At 41.7% G+C, this 22131-nt stretch overlaps 2 protein-coding genes across 3 annotated transcripts in view; both read left to right on the forward strand.

Moving 5' to 3' along the window:
* Positions 1 to 2166: 2166 nt before the first annotated feature.
* Positions 2167 to 21643, forward strand: Ppm1g (protein phosphatase, Mg2+/Mn2+ dependent 1G). Its single transcript, XM_015479848.2, has 10 exons — positions 2167 to 2542; positions 16105 to 16174; positions 17088 to 17173; positions 17424 to 17556; positions 18204 to 18619; positions 19175 to 19336; positions 19654 to 19888; positions 20275 to 20404; positions 20632 to 20734; positions 21032 to 21643. The coding sequence occupies exons 1-10, from the start codon at positions 2423 to 2425 to the stop codon at positions 21233 to 21235; spliced, it is 1659 nt and encodes a 552-aa protein (XP_015335334.1). The 5' UTR covers positions 2167 to 2422; the 3' UTR covers positions 21236 to 21643.
* A 115-nt stretch (positions 21644 to 21758) lies between these two features.
* Znf513 (zinc finger protein 513) overlaps positions 21759 to 22131 on the forward strand; it is a 3535-nt gene continuing 3162 nt past the window's right edge. Inside the window, exon 1 of one of the 2 annotated variants that reach the window (XM_015479844.2) lies at positions 21759 to 22055. In XM_015479844.2, the coding sequence (XP_015335330.2) occupies positions 21854 to 22055 (202 nt within the window). In that variant the 5' untranslated portion in view covers positions 21759 to 21853. The remainder of the gene's footprint in view (positions 22056 to 22131) is intronic. The other variant, XM_015479846.2, reaches the window with a different exon arrangement.

Here is a 22131-nt window from a genome sequence, read left to right on the forward strand (position 1 = left end):
GAATAAGTAATTTGTTAAAGACGTCTCATAGGTGATCCATGGCAAAACTCATGCTGTTTTCACAATGCCGCATTCCATTCTTAGGGAAAATCAAAAACCAAAAAAGAAAAAGTAGCAGCAGCAGAGAAATTTCCTGCTTAGGTCAGGGATTTTATCCCCATTCATGACACCTGTAAGCTTCATTAAAATATTTTCTCTCTAATCCCAGTTATTTGGGAGGCTGATGCAGGAGGATTGCGAGTTTGATGTCAGACTCAGCACATCACAACCAACAGTAAAGATTTTGTAGCCAGGCCCTATGCAATTTAGTGAGATCCTGTCTTAAAAAAAACAAAAAGTACTGGGAATGTGGCAAAACATACAAAATAAAACAAAACTTTACTCTCCTGGCCTAACTCCAACCTAATATTTTCTTTTAACACAATGCCTTTTAGATGGTGCTGAGGATCAAACCTGGGTCCCGCCCATGCTAGGGGAGCGCTCTATGGCTGAGCCACAATCCCAGCCCCAATCTAATATTTTCAATATTTGTATATGTTACCCTAAACTGAACCCACTGTTTTCTCCTGAAATAAACACACTCATCCACAACTGCACTATTTTCTGTTAATGGCTCCTCCAAATTTTGTCAGAGCCAAAACCTTGGTGTTGTTCATTAATTCAATAAATATTTAAATATTATTGATGGGTTGGGGGTGTAGTTCAGTGGTAGAGCATTTGCCTAGCATGCATGGGACCCTGAGTTCAATCTCCAGCATACATACCTCACCCAACTATTATTAAGCATATACAAGAACTGTGTTAGGTATACTGGGACACTATGGTCTGATCTATCAGGAAAGAGAAGTGGGGATCTAAACTAATAGAGATATTAGAGAAGACTTACTGGAGAAAGTGATGGCCAAGTAGGGTCAGTGAAGAGGTGTATTCCAAGGGGGAAAGCAAAGAAGAGAAAGCATGGGTTTGAAGGCACCCACAGCAGAAGTGCTGAAGCACTAAGCTGTAGGGAAATGGAAATAGGAGAGACATACTATAGAATCCATTCAAGCATAAACGATCTTGTAAAACCATGTTAAGAAATCTCATTAGAAGGTCCATTCTAGTGATTTGCTAGTAATTAAGGAATCTAGATTATCTAAGAGCAAGAGGGAGAGGCCATGATTAGTTTTGTATTTTAAATAAATGGATCTTCTCATAGTTTGGAGAATTTTTCCTTTCCCTTCCATCCCCTGAATCCAATCTACTATCAGCTAGATTTATTATCTAATTTATTCCTTTCATTTTATCTACTCCAGCAGCAAACTGCCAGCACCCCAGTCCCAGCTCATCTCACATTTAAAAGCCCTTGAACCAATTACAGTCCCGATTCTCTCTTCAGTGTACGCTATGCACAAAGACTAGACCAAGGATCCTAAAAGATTGCGCATGGATGACAATGAAGTCCAAGTTACCTATTTTGGCGCTTATGACCATCTCTAGACCTATCTAATATTACTAGCCTTCTCCAAAGGCTAGTCAGCTTCCCCCCAAATCCTCCCAAATGAAGTTTATATTCTTTCCTCACTCCCTCAACACTAACATTACTCCCTTTCCCCTTGGCATAAGGCAATCTTGAGGCGCTTTCTCTGGGGTCTCAATCTTTTTAATCCGCCAAGGAACAGCTCCTCCTCCCTTCTTTGATCTCTTCTCACCCAGAGGTCTGCACCAAATATTTTTATATTGTATTAACTCGAATTATGACACAGATCGAGGTCTTCATCTTCCTTTGTCAGAAGACTCACATTCTTCTCATAAAGGCTTCACACAGGGCCTGGCCCCAAACCGCGTAAGCTCGGAACAAATACTAGTCAACTTTAATTGAACCGAATCGGGCGGGGTTTGCCGAGGCTGAGGGCGCAGGGGCGGGGACCACAAGGCTGATAACGCTGCAGGACGGACCGGAAGCGCCGCACCGGACACAAAGAAGCTTCACATAAAACGCCGAGGGGCCAAGACCAGGGAAAAAGGCGGGGGGCAACTGGGCGGCAACTAGATGAGACAACCCACCCTCCCCTAACCGCGGGAGGCGGGCCGCGGCCGTTGGCGGGCGTGGCCGCGCTAGTCTCGCGGGAGCGACGGTTGGGAGGGCCGTTGTTCCCGCGGGCGGGGCGAGTTGCTAAGGAAATGACTGCCTGCAGCGCCGCGCCGCGCCGCGCCGCGCCGGCCGGGCGGGGTCTGGAGCGGGGCCGTTTCCGCTTCCGCTCCCTCACTACTCCCGTCCCGTTACCGCCTCCTGGCCGGCCTCGCGCTTTTCACCGGCACCCTGCGTCGGCCCCGCAGCCGGGCCCGCTTCTGCCACGCGCGACCCCGGGGCTCCGGCTCCAGCGCCGGCTCGGGTCGCGCCCCATTCGCCTGTCCCCGAGGCCGCCGGCCAGCCGCCGCCATGGGTGCCTACCTTTCCCAGCCCAACACGGTGAAGTGTTCTGGGGACGGGGTCGGCGCCCCGCGCCTTCCGCTGCCCTATGGCTTCTCCGCCATGCAAGGCTGGCGCGTCTCCATGGAGGTGAGGCTGCAGGGGCCCATAGGCTGGCCGCTGCACGGCGGGAACCAGACGGAGAAAGGGAGTCGGGGAGATGGGGTCCTCCTCGGGAAAGGGTCTCCAGTCGAGAGTCTGCGGCCGCGGCAGTTTGGGGAGCGGTAGCGCGCGTAAGATCGGGGCCGAGAGGGACCTCCGTGCTTGGGGACCGTGGACCGGTGGCCAATGGAGGCAAGGGCTCTGCCATGTGGGGAGAGGCACCTTCCGCTCACTGAACTGCCCTCTCTCCCATGTCTTCGCGCCATCCTCTCGTGCCACCCAGCCTTCCAGGCTCATGAGTGGTGTGAGGATTTGTGTTAGAGTAAAGATGGAAAGAGGGACTCTTGATTCGTTTGTTTTTCCAGGAAGAGCCAAATAGATGGGAATGACTTTATTTTTTATTTTTAAAATATGTGATGTGGAGGCCTCTTTGGGCGAGGAACTTGACAGTGAAAGGAAGCCGGGCAAAAAGTCTCTCATTATTAACACCTAAATCGCCTGGCCTTGGGCATCGCACGTTAATTTCAGACACTCAGCTTGACCTCCAAGACTTGTCACTTTTTTGTACTCTGTTTTGGGTGCCTTTTAGGACCTTTGGAAAACAAATTATGTCAATCACTAGACTTACTTTTTTATTACTCTTGGGAATTTTCTTTTTCTCGGGATTTCTCTAAAACTTATTCAGTACTTGTCGTTTGCCTGCATTTGTTATAGTTCAGTTTCTTTGATTTTAAATTATTTAATATTTTTTTTTTCGTCACGACCTACTGAAAACAAATTTTCTTTCTTTTTAAGAAAATTTCACTTTGGAAAAATGAAACGTAAAAAAGAGTAGTGTTGGAGAAATGGATGTCAAATTACAAAGAACAGGAAAAACTGGTAGAAACGAAGCGGGGAGAAAGACGGACAATCCATACCTTTGTGGAGCGCATTGTGAGGTCTAGGTAGAGGGGCTAGAGAAATGCTCTCTCTCTGGAATTGATTTACTAGTTTTCAGGTAATAGTCAAATACCAACTCCCTTGGGAATTTTTTTCCAAGTCCCTCGCTCCTCCCTGTGGTTAGCTCTGGAATGACAGTGTGGACTTAAATGGTTTGTTCTTGGACTCAAATTTTATACCCACATAGACTTTGATAATAGTTCTGTCATTAGGTATAAAATTTCAAGAATGGAGGGAATCCTGTAGTTCTTCCCATCTGGTTTGGTTGCCACATTTTACAGCCAGGAAATTGAGTCCCAGAAAGATTAGGACACTTGTGCCTTGGTGGAAAGAGTCTAAAGGATCAAAATTGTTCAAGCCACTTACTAGACATCATATGTGACAGACTGAAGCATAAAATTCATATTTCCCAGCCAGCACAGTATAAGGGGGTGCTTGGTAAATGTAATTGAGTTAAAGTGTCCAGATATAGCTTAAAAGGGAAAGCCTAAATGTAAGGCTGAGGTTTGGGTGGGAAGTCTGCAAGTTCCATTTCTATGGCATTTTCTGTTTGAAATTCAAGATGAATATCCTCAGCAAGGCTTTTTCTTCAAGTTTTCCACTTCCTTCTGTGGAATGGAAATGGTTTTTCCATTTCTTTGGAGCTCTTTCCCTCCCACCCCCCTAGTTTTCCTTATGAATTGAGTTGCATGGATATTCTGTTTCTAGGTCCTGTGCCCAGGGTTTCTGTGCTTCAGCTTCTCTGCTGGCCATTTCTATTTGTTTTTGTTTCTCCTGGTGAGTAGAGAGAGATCTTGTTAGACTATTTCTTGGATCCTAGTCTTCCTTCTGAGGGTTAACTGACGGCATTAAATCTTCTAATGTGATATTTCCGAACCCACCCTTGTTTGAATAGTTAAATATACCTAATTATGTTCTTTTGAAGTAGTTTGAGATCCTGTTCTGGCTTCCTTTTCTCTCTCCCTAAAGTATAACATAGTTTCTTTGCTATTGCAAGAAAATAACTATGACTTGTATCCTTTTAAGTGAATCTTTTCTTCAGAAAGTATACTTTTGAGTTGGGGATATAGCTCAATGGTTTTAACCATACATATAGTGTGCTCCATTTCTTACTAACTTATAGAAACTTAATTCCACTAATTAAGTCTGTTTACTGTATATATTGGTCCTAATGAGTTAGTTAAGGTAAAATTATCATACCAGTACACCTTACAAAGGTTTCTAATATTCTGACTGATGCATAGATTCAGTATTAGAACTGTTTTACACCTTTTCTTGAGGCAGCCATCCATAGCTGGCATTATGTGTTTTCTGCTTCTCTCCATCCCTTCTTGATCTTGCATAGAAAAAAAATCCCAAGAAATCTTGTAAAATCAACTGTTAGAATTAATAAATAAGTGCAACAAGGTTGCAGGAAATAAAATCAATATACAAAACTCAATTGTGTATCTATCCGTTAGCAATGAACAATCCAAGAGGTTAGAAAAACAAATCTATTTATATAATAGATCTGCAAAATCTAACAAAAAGAACAAAAATTTATATGATCTGGAGTGAGTCTTTGTTGTTCTTGGTTTTGGTACCTGGAATTGAACCCAGGGTCTTTGCCATTGAGCTACATCGCCAGTCCTTTTTATTTTTGAGACAGGCTCTCCTAAATTGCTGAGGCTGTCTTTGAACTTTGATCTTCCTGCCTCAGCTTCCCAAGCTGCTCTTTTTTTTTTTTTAAAGAGAGAGCAAGAGAGATAGAATTTTTAATATTTATTTTTTAGTTTTCGGGGGACACAACATCTTTATTTGTATGTGGTGCTGAGGATTGAACCCAGGCCGCACACATGCCAGGCGAGTGCACTACCACTTGAGCCACATCCCCAGTCCCCGAAGCTGCTCTTAACATTTGTGCTCTCTGGAAACAAATCTTTGGAAGTAAATCTAAAACATCCGTGATGTTTGATGGCTTTCTGTAGACTGTTGTGGATTTACCTATTCTAAACATTTATCTAAAAGGAATGATAAATATGTGCTTTATTGTTTTTTATTTAATTTTAAAATTTATTTTTGGATATTGGGAAGTGAACCCCCAAGGGTGCTTAACCACTGAGCCATGTTCCCAGCCCTTTTTTTTTTTTTTTTTGGTACCAGGAATTGAAATCAGTGCCATTGGTTAAGTTGCCTAGAACCTCTCTAAGTTGCTGAGGCTGGCTTTGAACTTGCTATCCTCCTGCCTCACCCTCCTGAGTTGCTTGCTGGGATTATAGGCCTGTGTCTCCACACCCAGCAATATGTACTTTTAATACTTGACTGCTTTTACTAAGCATTTTAAGGGTTGTCAATGTTGTATCATGATTTGATTAGTACTTCATTTTTTTATTGCTGAATAATATTACTGTGTGGGTGTGGGTGTGTGTGTTCATGTGTAATTTTTTTTTTTTTTGGTTCCTTGGGATTGGATCCAGGGGTGCTTAACCACTGAGCCACATACCCAGTCCTGCCATATATATATATATATATATATATATATATAGTCTCACTAAGTTGCTTAGGACCTCCCTAAGTTGCTGAGGCTGGCTTTGAACTTGTGATTCTCCTGCTTCAGCCTCCCAAACTGCTGGGATTATAGGTATACACCACCGTATCTGCATGTGTGTACATAATTTTTTTAATCCATATGACAGTTGAGACATTTGGATTTCCATATTTTGGCCATTAGGAGTAATGATATTATGAACATTAATGAGTAAATTTTTGTGAAAATATATCTTCATTTCTTTTGGGTATACACCTAAGACTGGAATTGCCGGGTGTAATATTGTGGAATATATATTTGGTCTTTTCCTGTCTCCTGACATATAACCATTAAAATCTTTAAAGTCACCAAAGTGACTTTATATGCTAATGAATTGACTGGTGACTACCCTCCAGGTAGAGCTACTACCACTTAGGTTGAGCACCCTTTTTTTTTTTTTTTAATATTTATTTATTTTTTTAGTTCTCGGCGGACACAACATCTTTTTTTGTATGTGGTGCTGAGGATCAAACCCAGGCCGCACGCATGCCAGGCGAGCGCGCTACCGCTTGAGCCACCTCCCCAGCCCCAGGTTGAGCACCCTTGGCCAGTGATTTAATCAACAGTGCCCATATAATGAAACTTCCATTAAAAACTGAAAGGAGGGCTGGGGATGTGGCTCAAGGGGTAGCGCGCTCGCCTGGCATGCGTGTGTCCAGGGTTTGATCCTCAGCACCACATACAAACAAAGATGTTGTGTCCGCCGAGAACTAAAAAATAAATATTAAAAAAAATTCTTTCTCTCTCTCTTAAAAACAACAACAACAACAACAACAAACTGAAAGGAGAGCTTTGGGGAGCTTCTGAGTACCTGAATGTGAGATTCTTGAAGGTGGCATGCTCACCTTCCCACATCAGTGTCTTATACGTATTTTCATCTATTTTTTAAAAAATATTTTTTAGTTGTAGTCGGATACAATAGCTTTATTTTATTTATTTTTATGTGGTGCTGAGGATCGAACCCAGGGCCTTGCACATGTTAGGCGAGTGCACTACCGCTGAGCCACAACCCCAGCCCCTTTTTTTCTCTTTTTAATGCTGGGGCTTGAATCCAGGAACTTTTACCACTGAGCTAGTCCCCAGTCCTTTTTCTTTCTTATTTTGAGACAGGATCTTGCTAAGTTGCTGAGGCAGACTTCATACTTGTGATCCTCCTACCTCAGCCTCCCAAGTTGCTGGGATTATAGGTGTGCATCACTGTGCCACAAGTTCTCTTTGTATTATCTTTCATAATAAACCAGCAAATATAAGTGTTTCCTTGAGGTCTGTGAGCCACTTTAGCAAATTATTTTAATCCAAGGAAGGGAGAGTAGAAAATTAGATTTTTTGCCAGTTTATCTGAAGCTCAAGTAAAACAACCTGGGGTTTGTGATTGGTTTTAGGAGTGGGGGGCAATTTTGTAGGACTGTGCCCTCACCCTGAGGGATGTGATGCCATCTCCATCTAGGTAGACAGTGTCAGAATTGAGGTGATTTAGAGAACACTCAGCTAATGTCTACTGCCTAAGGACTACTTGCTTGGTAAGTGGGAAAAACCTTGAGGTCACAATTATTTTGCCTTGTAGAGTAAATAAGGAGAAAAAATTCATTTTTTTACCCCTTTGACAGCCATGTAGTAAGCACACATTTAACATTTTGAGGTACTACTAAACTTCCAAAGTGGCCAGCCCCATTTTATATTCCCACCAGTAATATATGAGTGTGCCATTTTTTCCATGTTCACCTATACTTGTCTTTTTATAATAGCTACTCTAGTGCATATAAAGTGAAATCTCATTGTGGTTTTGATGTTTGAGCATTGTTTTTTAGTGTGCCTATTGGCCATTTGTATAGCTCCCTTGGAGAAATGTCTATTTAGATTTTTGTCCCTTTTTTTTTTTGGTACCAGAGATTGAATCCAGGGGTGCTTAACCACTGAGCCACATTCCCAGCCCTTTTTTATATTTTATTCAGAGACAGGTCTCGCTGAGTTGCTTAAGGGCTCGCTAAGTTGCAGAGGCTGGCTTTGAACTTTTGGTCTTCCTGCCTCAGCCTCCCGAGTTGCTGAGATTACAGGTCTTTGTTCATTTTTAATTGGATTGAGGTGTAAGAGTATATCTCGTTACAAGTCTCAAGTGTATGATTTGCAAATATTTCTTCCATTTTTTGGATCGCCTTTTCATTTTCTCAATAGTGTCCTTTGAAGCACAGAAGTTTTAAATTTTGATGTAGCCCAACTTAACTGTTCCCCCCACCTTGTCTTATGTACTTTGGTATATATATCTAAAAAAAAGCTTTGCCTAAACCAAAGTCACAAAAATTTATTCTTAGGTTTTCTCCCAACGGTTTTGTATTATTGGTTCTTACATTTACAACTATGATCTTGTTTTGATTTAATTTTTGCGTATGGCGTAAGTAAGTGATCCAACTCCCCCCGCCCCCCACGTGGATATCTAGTTGTCTCAGCATTGTTTGGTAAAAAGACTTATTTTTCCTCTTTGGATTTTAGAGGCATCACTGTCAAAAGATCAATCAACTATAAATATATGAGGGCTTATTTCTGGACTTTCAATTCAGTTTCATTGATCTATATGGCTTTATGCAAATTCCACACAATCTTGATCATTGTGTCTTTGTAGTAAGTTTTGAAGTTGGGAAGTATGAGTGTTCCAAATTTATTTTTGTTTCTTCTTTTTTGGGTTCCTTACATTTTCATGTCAATAGTATTTGCTTGTCAATTTTTCAAAAAGGTACCTGGAGTTTTGACATACTCTACTGAATCTGTAGATCAATTGGGTAGTATTATTGTCTTAGTAATATTGTCTTCCAGTTCATAAACATGAACTGTTTTTTCATTTATTTAGATCTGTAATTTTTTCAGCAATGCTTTATAGTTTTCAGAGTTCATGTTTATTTCTTTTGTTAAATTTAACCCCTCCCTTTTTGTGGTGATGGATATAACTTTCTTTCTTTCTTTTTTAAAAATATTTTTTAGTTGGGCTAGGGTTGTGGCTCAGTGGTAGTGTGCTTGCCTAGCATGCGTGGGTTTGATCCTTAGCACCATATAAAAACAAAATAATGAGTCCACCTAAAACTAAAGATACATAATAAATAAATAAATATTTTTAAAAATTAAAAAATAAGATATTTTTTAGTTGCTGATAGACCTTTATTTTATTTACTTATCTATATGTGGTGCTGAGAATTGAACCCAGGGCCTCACACATGCTAGGTAAGCACGCTACCACTGAGTTACAACTCCAGCCCATATAAATTTATTTCTTGGTGTTTTGATCTTTTGGTTAGATTTTTCAGATCTATTATATAAATAAATTTGCTTTTTAACCTCTTGGATTGTTCATTGCTAGTGGATAGATACACAATTGAGTTTTGTATATTGATTTTATGTTCTGAAACTTTGCTGAACTTATTTATTAATTCTAATAGTTGATTTTACATGATTTCCTGTTTTTTTTTTCTATGCAAGATCATGTTATCTGCAAATACTTTTACTTTCTTCTTTTCAATCTAAATAAATGCTTTTTATTTTTCTTTCCAAATTGCCCTTGTTAGGACCTCCAAGTACAGTGGTGAAAGTCTGACATCCTTGATAAAATTCTTGATCTTAGGGGGAAAGTTTTTGCTAGTGTGTTAACTATGGGCTTCTGTAGATGAACTCTTTTTAACAGGCTGAAAAAGTCCTCTTTTATTCCCTTTTATTCTCCTGTGATGAGTGGGCATCGAATTTTGTCAAATGTTTTTTACCTGTTGAGATGATGATGTGGTAATCTAGTGACTCAGGGAGGTTGAGGCAGGATTGCTGCAAGTTCTGGAGCCACCTCTGAAAGTTAGTGAGACCCTCAAAATGAAAAATGATAAGGGCTAGGGATATAGCTCAGTGGTAGAGTGCCCGTGTGTGTGTGTGTGTGTGTGTGTGTGTGTGTGTGTGTGTTGCGGAGGGGAGGGGTTGTTCCATTCCTAGAACTGCCAAAAAGAGAGATCATGTGGTTTTCTTCTTTATTCTGTTGATATGATATATATTAATTCTTGGATGTTAAACCAACCTTACATATTCTACTTGGTCATTGTGTGTAATCCTTTTTAAGTGTTCCTGGATTTGGTTTGCTACTATTTTGATGAGAATTTCTATGTTTATATTCATAAGAGATATTGGTCTATAGTTTTCTTATGATATGTTTGTTTGGTTTTGATATCCGGATAATTTGGCCTCATAGAATGAATTGAAAAGTGTTGCCTCCTTTTCTGTTTTGGAAGAACTGCTATAGTTGTCCTTTGATATTCACAAAAGGGATATATTCCAGGAGCTGCTGTCGATACCAAAATATCACCTCTAAATTGCTTATAATACTTAATATAGTAAGTCTACATATATTCAGTACAGATGAAATTTTTTTTCTCTGAATAGTTTTCTGATTCACAGTCATTTGAATCCAGGGATATGGAACCTGTAGATGTAGAGAGCCAACTATATTAATGATTATTATTATTATTATTTTTAATCTGGAAGAATTCACCAATGAAGCTATCTGAGTAGGCTTTTCTTTGTTAAAAGGTTTTGTTTGTTTGGTCCTGGGGATTGAACCCATGGGACATTTTACCACAGAGCTTCTTCTCCAGCCCTTTTTATTTCTTATTTTAAGATAGGGTCTTGCTAAGGTGCTGAGGTTGACCTTGAACTTATGATCCTCCTGCTTTAGCCTCCTGAGTTGCTGAGATTACTGGCTTGCATCACCTGGCCTGGCTAGTTTTTTTAAAATTGTGGTAAAAATATACATAACAAAATTTGCACCTTCATTACTTAAAAAAATATGCAGTTTAGTAGTGTTAAGTACATTGATATTGTGCAGCCAATCTCCAAAACTTTTTGTCTTGCAAGACTGAAACTGTACACATTAAATGATTCCCCTTTCCCATTTTCCTGAGCCACTGGCAACCATCATTCTACTTTGTGTGTCTGTGATTTTGACTTTCTAACTACCTCATATAAGTGGGATTGTACAGTATTTGTCTTTTTGTGCTGGTTGATTTCATATAGCATACTCTCTTCAAGGTTTGACCAGGTTGTGGCCTGTGTCAGAATTTCCTTCCTTTTTAGGACTGAATGAGAGCCAGGTGCAGTGGCACACACCTGTAATCCTAGTTGCTCAGGAGCCGAGGCAGGAGGATCACAATTTCAGAATCAGTAATTTAGCAAGGTCCTGAGCAACTTAGTGAGGCCCTGCCTCAAAATAAAATATAAAAAGGGCTGGGGATGTTGCTCAGTTGCTAAGGGCGCCCAGGTTCGATCCCTAGTACCAAAAAACAAAGACTGAATAATCTCCATTACATGTCTATGTCATATTTTGTCCATATCTGTTGTTGGACACTTGGGCTGCCTTTGCTTTTTGGCTCGTGAATAAAGCTGCTATGAACACGGGTGTAGAAAATCTTTTTGATATCATTTTCAAATTGGGGGGGGGTTACTACCCAGAAGTGGAATTGCTGCATCATAATATAATTCTATTTTTAATTTTTTGAGGAGCTGCCACAATGTTTTCAGCAGGAGCTGTTCCAGTTTGCATTCCTACCAACAGTTTCCAAAAGTTCCAATTTTTCCACATCCTCACTAACAATTGTTGTTACTTTTTTTTTTTTCTTTTTGAGGGCCGAACAGTACAAACCCAGCCCTCACATAACTTTTTTTTGGAAGACTTTTTAAATCAAAAACGTAGTTCCCTTTCCAACTGTCTTCAAGTCTTTTATCTTGATATGTAAAGATTAGATAAATGTATGTGTCATAAATCAAAGTGGTTGATTCTGAGAAAACAGGAGCATTTTTTTTTTGTAACTTGAGGAGATTGGCATTAGGGAATATAACCTGGATGTTTAGTTGCATAGGAGATTAGAAGGGCTGTGGGATATGATTCATCAAGGCCAGGCCTAATAGCCTTGACTCAGGTGAGTCTCTTCTAGACCATCATAGTGGTTATTGTGTAAGGATATATCTAAGAAATGAAGGGGCGAGCCTCATTAAGGTAGTTGTCCTAGGACAGTTGAGAACTCATCATCTGTCTTAGTCCATTTTGTGTTACTACAACAAAATACCTGGAGTTGGATACTTTATAAAGAAAGATCTACCCAGGTGCATTGGCTGTAATCCTACCTACTCAGGAGGCTGAGAGGAGGACTGCAAGTTCAAGGCCAGCCTGGGCAACTTAGCAAGATTCTTTCTCAAAATAAAAATTTAAAGGACAGCTAGGGATGTAACTCATAGTGGAGCACTTGCTTAGCATGCACCCTGGGTTCAATCCCTAGTACCCTTCTCCACACACAGAAAGAGGTTTATTTAATTCACAGTTATAGAGTTCATGACCATGGTGCTTGAATTGCCTGGCTCTGGTGAGGCAGCTTGCAGGAGCACAAGTAGAAGAGATCATTTGGCAAGACAGGAATAAAGAGATCAGCGAGGCTAGCTAGGCTCCCTCTTTTTATGACAACCCAATCTTGTAGGAACTAATATACTCCTACCAGATTTGACCCACTCCTGCAAGCCAGCATTAATGTTCATAAGAATGGAGCCCCATGATCGAATTACCTTCCACTAGACTCCACCTCTTTAAGGTTTACCACTATACTGGGTCTAAGCCTTCAGTATGAACTTCTGGGCAGCAAACCATACCTAAACTATGGCCCCATCCTGGGCAGAGATAGAAAGTCTGCTGTATTGCAGTGGTATAAGGGCCCCAGAGTTATAGATTTAAAATATAGCCTTTGCTTTCATGTTGATTTAAATCCAGTTTTGGACTTAGGACTCCTTCTCTCCCCCATGGAATATTAGCTGACAATACAAGGTAGCATCTACTGAATGCTCATTTTTGGGAGAGGCAAGAAATACAAAAAGGGTTTAAAGCATTAGTGTGATTTGGAAAGGTCTCTTGGAGGTGGTGATGTAAGAAAAGAGTATAATAGAAAAATGGGAGAAGAAAATATTTGGAGGGATAGGAGGAAATGACTAGGTAGACTTGCTTTCTACTTTGCTGGGGAGGGAAGAGAGTGTCAGTGTCAAGAAAGCAGTAGTTGGGGAGTGTTTGGGAATTAAGAGATTAGTTTATAAAATGGATAGGAACATGCTTAAGTGCCTTAAAGGAAAGTAATTCAGAAACTATGTGATGAAATCTATCAAGGAAAATTCAGAAGTCTCAGTGATGAATGGTGAATGACAGCCAGGAAGTTAAGGATAACTGTTATTAGGTATTACCCCCATCCACTGGAAGGAAGAAGAGCTGTAGAGAAAGAACTGGTTTGAGTTCTGAGTTTATAGGAACTTTGAAGTAGAGAAGAGATTTCCTGTAGAAAAAGGCAATTGGAGATATATAACTACAGTTTCTCCCAGAATCCAAGGCCAAAGGGCTATTTGGATTACTGTTATGATTATTACCTTCTCATAAAGTAAGATCTTGACTGAAAAAATTTTAGATTAGAGGTATAAAATGTTAATCTAGGAAGAGAGGAGCCAGAGGTAAATGATAGGCTAGATAAATCTACAAAGTAGTTTTGAGGTAGAATGGGGAAGATGAGGTAGTTCTGGAGTATAATACCATTGAACTTCAGTGGAGTGGGAAAAGTTTGCAACTGGCTGTATATACTAAGAGTCACTACAGAATAAGAAAAAATGTTGACTAGAAGTGGTGGTCACAGTCAACATGATCTCATGCATTTTATGAGTAGTAATATTTAGTGATTAATACCTTCTGATTCAAGGGTAAAGAAAGCAGTTGGTGGGGTTATTCTAGATTGCTAAGTGACAGTGTTGAAGTACTTGGCTCTGGCTCAGAAAGAGACAGAGAAAGCCAAGGGTAAAGGTCATAAACACAGATGTGAAGGGAAATTGAAGTGCTCTGAGAAGATGGAATTGTTCCAAGTGAGAATATAGATTAAAATCTCACCAAGAGGGCTGGGGTTATAGCTCAGTGATAGAGCACTTGCCTAGCATGTGTGAGGCACTGAGTTCGATCCTCTGCACCACATAAAAATAAATAAAAATAAGGGTATTATGCCGTCTACAACTAAAAATTAAAAAATAAAACCTCACCAAGAAGTAAAAGAGAGTAATGTGGAATAGTTCTAGGAAGTGAGAAAATTTCTATATAAGATGAATCTTGATTGTGGTCATTTCTCTTTGAGAAAAATGGTAGAGAAAAAATTGTGAACCAGGTGCTAAATTTCAAAGTAGGATATATATTTTAAAAGCAAGTTCCAGTTTAAGAAGGTTTTTACATGTTTTTTTGATCATCCTCACAACAATCCTACAATAACATAAGAAATGCAGATGTTGTTATTCTATATTACAGAGAATAAAATTAAGGCACACCACAGATAGCTGGCCAGAGATCATACAGAATAGTTTGTCCTTCATATCCATAGGTTCTGCATCTGTGGATTCAACCAATCTTAGATCAAAAATATTCAGAAAAAAATGTGGTTGTACTGAACATGTATAACAACTATTTACATAGCATTTACATTGTTAGTATAGGTAATGTAGAAATGATTTAAAGTAAACAGGAGGTTGTGTATGGGCTATATGCAAATTATGTGCCATTTTTTTAATATTTATTTTTTAGTTGTAGTTGGACACAATAGCTTTATTTTATTTAATGTGCTACTGAGGATTGAACCCAGGGCCTCACATGTGCTAGGCGAGCACTCTACTGCTGAACCATAACCCCATCCTCTGTGCCATTTTGTATAAAGGACTTGCACATCTACAGATTCTGGTATCCATAAGGGATCCTGAAATCAGTCTGACATGGATACTAAGGGATAACCAATCGTATGTAGTAGAATGGTGATTCAAGGCCAGTTCATAGGTTCATTTTACGATTATTTATAATGGAACAGTGTGGCTTATTTTACAAAAAGCTGAAAACACATGTTGAAAAGTAGAAAATAATAATTATTACCAAAATCTCATTCTCCATTGTTTGATATATGAGCTTCCATGCTAATATACACATACAGATACCTTTAATTTTTTTTTTCTTTTTATCACAATATATTGTGAACTCTTTACCTTTTTTTTTATTTTTAAGTGGTGCTGGGGATTAAACCAGGGCCTCATGCATGCTAGGCAAGACTCCGTCATTGAGCCATATTCCAGCCTGGTTGGATTGTTTTCAGGAAAGGGCAAAGTAAGCTGCCGCATACTTTTATGTAGATCTTAGAATTTCATCCAACTTTGCCTTCCAACAAAACATTAGTGTGGCAAGGCCATTACCAGCTTCTCTTTAGGTGGTATACCCAAGGGTAGGAGGTGGAAAGGCTGAAGGTAGGGGGTGTTATAAATTCTAGTTGACAAGGACTAAACATAGTATAGTTTTTCATTTTTAAAATTTTTGAGACACGGTTTTGCTAAGTTGCTGAGGCAGACCTTAAACTTGTGATCCTTCTGACTCAGCCTCTTGAATTGCTGGGATTATAGGCCTGTGCCACTGTGTCCAGCAAAACAGTTTGATAACTCTCTCTGTGTGTGTGTGTGTGTGTAAGTATGTGTATGGCTTTAATTTCTAGTTATTTGACTTTTAGTGTTTTAGGATTCTCTTAGAAACTTTTCAGTTGGTAAGGCCTTGTCTGTTTTTGCTTACTTAATATTTTCTTCCTTGAAGGTCACTGATTTCTCAAAGAATGAGTCTGGAAATAACTTTAAATATTCTTTTTTTTCCCCCCCTGATTCTTCCTATAATTCTCACAAATCCAAAATGGTTAGGTCTTGGTTAGAGGAGCTAAATATTCTCTTATTTGGACTGTGATCTCTTAGGCAGAGGCTGCTAGATTGTAGAAACAGTGATCTGATTCTGTTTCCCTTCCTTTGTTTACCCTTCCATACTTTTCCTCCTTCCCAATCTCTCTTTTGTATTCTTATTTTATCATTACATCTTCCTTCTTCCTAGGCCATTTAGGCCAGCCAGGTTCATGATATAAGATGTAAAGGCAATTTTTATGATCTGAGGTTTATGAGGAAGAATGTTCTTTGATCTTGAGACATGCTGATTATGTTCTTTTCCTAGGATGCTCACAACTGTATACCTGAATTGGATAGTGAGACAGCCATGTTCTCTGTCTACGATGGACATGGAGGTAACTTTAGCAGATCATATTGGTAACATTGTAGGATCACCAATTCCCAGACTTGCAGACTGACTTGGCAAGAAGAGCTTTTTATATTTTTTATTTCCAGGGTTCTAACCCTGATAAAATTTCTTGCCTGGTATTTTTTTTCCCTGCCATTTCCTTTCCCCATATAGGGTATTTGTTTGGTTAATAATATACCCACTCTTGAATTCATCTAAATATCCTCTTCCTAAATTATCATTTATCTTTTTTTTTTTTTAACTGAAGAACTAAGTGTACAGGTAAGAAAAGACAGGGGCTATATTAATGTACCCCTGAGAGCAGTGTTGGTGAAATTCATTTTCTGTGTCAGAACTTCCCAAACGTTGTTCTTCAAATGGGTTTTAGGTTTGCTAAGATGTTGGTTCCCCTCTACCCTTGGAGTTTACTTTAGTATGGTATATAAATATATATTTTTTAAAATAAATTTTTTGGTACTGGGGATTGAACCCAGGGGAACTTTACCACTGAGCTACATCTCTAGTCCTTTTTATTTTTTATTTTGAGACAGGGCCTTGCTAAGTTGCTGAGGTTGGCCTGGAACTTGCGATCCTCCTGCCTCAGCCTCCTGAGTCACTGGGATTACAGGTGTGTGCCACTGTGCCTGGCTCACTTTTTTTTTTTCTTTTTGGTGGTAGTACTGGGGATTGAACCCAGAGCCTAGCACATGCTAGGAAAGTGCTATACCACTGAGCCACATCCCCCAGCCTTTTTTTATTTTGAGATAGGGTCTTGTAAGTTGCCCCAGCTGGTCTCAAACTTGCAATCCTTCTGCCTCAGCCTCCCAAGTAGTTTGATCATAGGCAAGTGCCATCATGTGTGACTTATATCACTTTGTGTTTGGTAAGCAGTACTTTGGATAACCTAACCTTTCTTCTAGGGGAGGAAGTTGCCTTGTACTGTGCCAAATATCTTCCTGATATCATCAAAGATCAGAAGGCCTATAAGGAAGGCAAGCTACAGAAGGTCTGTCTTCTTACACTGTTCATTTGCCACTTGTATGGATTTTTCCTCGTTTTCTAACCCTTGGCTTTCCCTTTCTCTTTGACTTCTACCTGTTGCTTATTTAAAGAATTATGTGCCTACCTAAAGGAAGTTTTTTCCCACTTGGGTCTTATTCAGTCTGCCTTCTTATTCCCAGGTCTCTGAATTATTTTATATGTCTGTGGGTGTCTCCCAGTGTGTACTTGCCTCATACCATTTTGCTTATATTCAGGCTTTAGAAGATGCCTTCTTGGCTATTGATGCCAAATTGACCACTGAGGAAGTCATTAAGGAGTTGGCACAGATTGCTGGGAGACCCACTGAGGATGAAGATGAAAAAGAAAAAGTAGCTGATGAAGATGATGGTGAGTGTGGCATACTCTGTTTGAAAGGAAATTAGCATTTTATTATCAATTCTGAGAGAGAATGGCTTCCTAGGGATCTGGGGAGTCCTCACAATGAAGAACCCTATGGTGTTCTCCTGTTCTACATGTGGTTTTGAAAAGGAGGGAGAGAATTAATCTTGTTGTGCTTAGTATCATAATTCTAAGCATTTTTTTGTACATTATCTTTTGGCATTGTGATGGGTCTTCATGGTTCCTGTTGTTATTTATGTGACCTTTTTTCTAAGACTGGAGTAATCATTAGCCCCAGTAGCCAGTAATTAAGCCTAGACTCTAGGCCTAAAGTAGCATCGTGGGCTTATTGGGTTCTCAGACAGAATAGTAGGGGTTTCAGCTTAACAATAACAAACGAAAATGAGAGGGGGAAATACAGTAACTAGTATTCCCTTGACTAAGAAGCAGATAAAAGACAAAGACCAAAAGAGGTCTGTGGAGGAGAAGGAAGCTAGGAGATGTTCTTCTGAGACCTGATAAGTGAAAGGAGCCTCAGGAGTGGGAGGTTGTGGGGAAGTTGAAATTCAGGCTGTGAGGATATCTTGGTGTAGTGAGAGAGACTTATCCCATGAGAAGTCTGGCATGGGGGCTCTGATATAGCCTCTTCCCTGCAGTGGACAATGAGGAGGCTGCATTGCTGCATGAAGAGGCTACCATGACTATTGAAGAACTGCTGACACGCTACGGGCAGAACTGTCACAAGGGCCCTCCCCACAGCAAATCTGGAGCTGGGACAGGCGAGGAACCAGGGTCCCAGGGCCTCAATGGGGAGGCAGGACCTGAGGACCCATCTAGGGAAACTCCATCACAGGAAAATGGCCCCACAGCCAAGGCCCACACAGGCCTTTCCTCCAACTCCGAACGTGGGACTGAGGCAGGCCAAGTTGGTGAGCCTGGCACTCCCACTGGTGAGGCTGGGCCTTCCTGCTCTTCAGCCTCTGACAAGCTGCCTCGAGTTGCTAAGTCCAAGTTCTTTGAGGACAGTGAGGATGAGTCAGATGAGGCGGAGGAGGAAGAGGAAGACAGTGAGGTAAGGGCCTGTGAGGGCAGGCAGATGATGAAGTTGAAGAGAGGGCTTGTTCGATTACCATTGTAGCTTTCAACTCTTCCCCCAAGACCCACTGTATTCTAAGCTTTACCCTTGAAGGCATCATCTCTACCATTACATGTACCATTAGCCCTCTTATCTCTTCCTTTGTTGATACTATAAAAGAAAGATCTAGTTCTGGCCTTTCAGAGTCTGTCTCCTAGAGAGAACAAGAAGGTAGTTGTTACTTTGGATATTTAGGTGTTTCCTTCTCTGGATAATTTATATTCTGGCCATATTGCCTGGAAGGTGCTTTTTGGCAGCCCTGGCCTTTCCTAGGGCTTCTTGGTGGTGACTGCTTGAGTATACTTCAGGATATCAGTTACATTCATCTGAGGGCCCCCTCTCCCCCACAGATTTGCTTGATCATACAGTTGTATTTTTCAGTGTTTTGAGGGTCTATGTTGAGTTAGGGCCTCTTGGTGTTTTGTGTATGAGTGGGGGTAGGGGGGCAGGGCATCATCCCAGTTCAGCAGCCTGGGATCCTCCTCCTGGCAGGAATGTAGTGAAGAAGAGGATGGCTACAGCAGTGAGGAGGCAGAAAATGAGGAAGAAGAAGATGACACTGAGGAGGCTGAAGAGGATGATGATGATGAAGAAGAGGAGGAGGAGGAGGAAGAAGAAGAAATGATGGTGCCTGGGATGGAAGGCAAAGAGGAGGTGTGTGGGGAGGGGATCAGTGAGTCTGGAAAAGCCAAGAGGCAGATGCAGATCCTCTAATATTTATTTTGAGATGATGTCTTTGATATCTTCAGTTGTGGTCAAGTGGATTTATTCTTCAAGGGGAACTAGGTAGTAAAATCTTTTGGGCAGAATTATCTAAAAAAGGGGAGGGAACATGTTGCTATCTCTGGAGAGATGAAATCTGTGCTTCTCCTGTTTATTAAAGCTCCATAGCATAGGTGACTGGCCAGGAGTGCACCAAGGAGGGACTGTCGTTCTAAAGCTCCAATAATGCTTCCTTTCTTCCTCTTAAGCCTGGCTCTGACAGTGGCACGACAGCGGTGGTGGCTCTCATACGAGGCAAGCAGTTGATTGTAGCCAATGCAGGAGACTCTCGCTGTGTGGTGTCTGAGGCTGGCAAAGCTTTAGATATGTCCTATGATCACAAACCAGAGGATGAAGTGGAACTAGCACGCATCAAGAATGCTGGTGGCAAGGTCACCATGGATGGACGAGTCAATGGGGGCCTGAACCTCTCCAGAGCTATTGGTAAGGACCAAGAAACTGGGGAAAGACTTCTGGGGTTTTGTTTTCAGTCTCAGACTACTTAGTAGGGAACTTTATTTAATCTTCATAGCCATTGGATCTTTCAAAGTAGTTTCACATCTTCTACCTCTGTCCTTAAATTTTTCTTTGTGAAATAGCTAAGGGAGATATCATTATCTTGATACTTTCTGGATGATGAAAAAGACAAGTGAGAATTAAGAGTTCAGCAACCATAAGGCTGGAACTAGAAAAACTAGAACCCAGTTCTCCATTTCACTGGATTGTAGAACTATGAAAACAATGAATGGTAATGACAAGGTTTAACATTCAAAACACAAGTTTGTGGAAAGTATTCAAATTACATGCCAGCCAACCCTTTTTTCCTTTAGGAGACCATTTCTACAAGAGAAACAAGAACCTGCCACCTGAGGAACAGATGATTTCAGCCCTTCCAGACATCAAGGTGTTGACTCTCACAGATGACCATGAATTTATGGTCATTGCCTGTGATGGAATCTGGTGAGCACTGGCAGAATGCCCTCCACATGCTCTTTCTGCAGCGATACTTCTGTAGGGTTCAGAGCTGCTGTAAGGAGATCTCTCGGTGAGTCAAGACCAAGACAAGGCAGAGCTGAGGAGAATTTCTTTAGTTGTAGACATTAGTTTGGGTCTTGGCCTCTGTCCACACTCCTCTACTCTGCCTTGGTGGGATCAAAGAAGATTTTGACTATTGTTTTTGACCCCAGGAATGTGATGAGCAGCCAGGAAGTTGTAGACTTTATTCAATCAAAGATCAGCCAGCGTGATGAAAATGGGGAGCTTCGGTTATTGTCATCTATCGTGGAAGAGGTGAGTCTAAGGGTGGAGAAGAGAAGGTGCTGATCTGCACAGCCAAGGTTTTCTTTTTTTCACTTGGGCTAAGACCAGACCCTGGGAGAACTATTAATTACTGATAGGCACCAGATCCTGACTAGAAAGTTCTACCTTCCCTCCCGTCCCTGACTTAGCTTTATACCTCATGACATCTGTTGTCCTTTCCATTCCTTCTGGCACCTTAGTCTTAGCAGTGCCAGCCCTCTTGTGGGATTGTAGGTTCCCAGGAAGGTGTTCAAATCCTGTGGCTGAGTTGCCCCATCCCTTTTGTAGCTGCTGGATCAGTGCCTGGCACCAGACACTTCTGGGGATGGTACAGGGTGTGACAACATGACCTGCATCATCATTTGCTTCAAGCCCCGAAACACAGCAGAGCTTCAGCCAGAGAGTGGCAAGCGGAAACTTGAGGAGGTGCTCTCTGTTGAGGGAGCAGAAGAGAATGGCAACAGTGACAAGAAGAAGGCCAAGCGGGACTAGCAGTCATCTAGATCCCTGCCCATCTAGACTGTTTTCTGAGCCCTCCGGACCTGAGACTGAGTTTTGTCTTTTTCCTTTAGCCTTAGCAGTGGGTATGAGGTGTGCAGGGGGAGCTGGGTAGCTTTCCTCGGCCAGCCTGTTCCAAAGAGGGCTCTCCCTCCGCACAGCAGTCCGGGAGCCTCTGCTGTCCTCCCCAGCCTCCTTGCTCCTTCGGGCTCATCACCGGTTCTGTGCCTGTGCTCATGTTGTGTTGGAGGGAAGGACTGGCAGTTCTGGTTTTTACTCTGTGAACACTTTATTTAAGGACATTCTTTTTTATTGGCGGCGCCATGGCCCCCAGCCGCTTGCACCCGCTCTCTGTTGTACACTTTCAATCAACACTTTTTCAGACTAAAGGCCAAAACCTAATTGTGCCCTTGGTGTCCTTTTTTTCCTGCTGCCGTGGCCTGAGACATGGCCGCACCCGGAGCATCCAGCGAGCTCCTCCCTGTTTGCGCGCGTGCTTGTGTGTCGCGCGCATGGGTAGGGGGAACAGGGGCCGGGCGTTAACTCCGGAGCCAGCTCCTGCCTGGCAGGCCTGTCTGACGTCGCGCGCCCCAACAGCCTTCTGGAGTCGGAATGACTTCCCAGTTTCTCCCGGGAAGAGGCAGGGCGTTTCCTGCCCGGCTGGCCGGCCCGGTTTCTGCGGCCGCTGATTGGCTGGTCCGCGGCGCGTCACAATCACTTCCCGGTCACGCCAAGCCATTCTTGCCACTGTGCGTCCCGCGGACTACGCCTCCCGTGCGGCTTTTCGGCAGCGGAAGCGGAAGCGGGTACGGAGGTACCAGCTGGTCTCCGGAGGGGGGTAGGGGGCTCCATGAATGGAAGCGGCGGCGGCGGCGGGAGCGGCCTGAGCT

Source organism: Marmota marmota, unplaced genomic scaffold (assembly GCF_001458135.2).
Source record: "Marmota marmota marmota unplaced genomic scaffold, marMar, whole genome shotgun sequence".
In the NCBI taxonomy this organism is placed as follows: domain Eukaryota; kingdom Metazoa; phylum Chordata; class Mammalia; order Rodentia; family Sciuridae; genus Marmota; species Marmota marmota.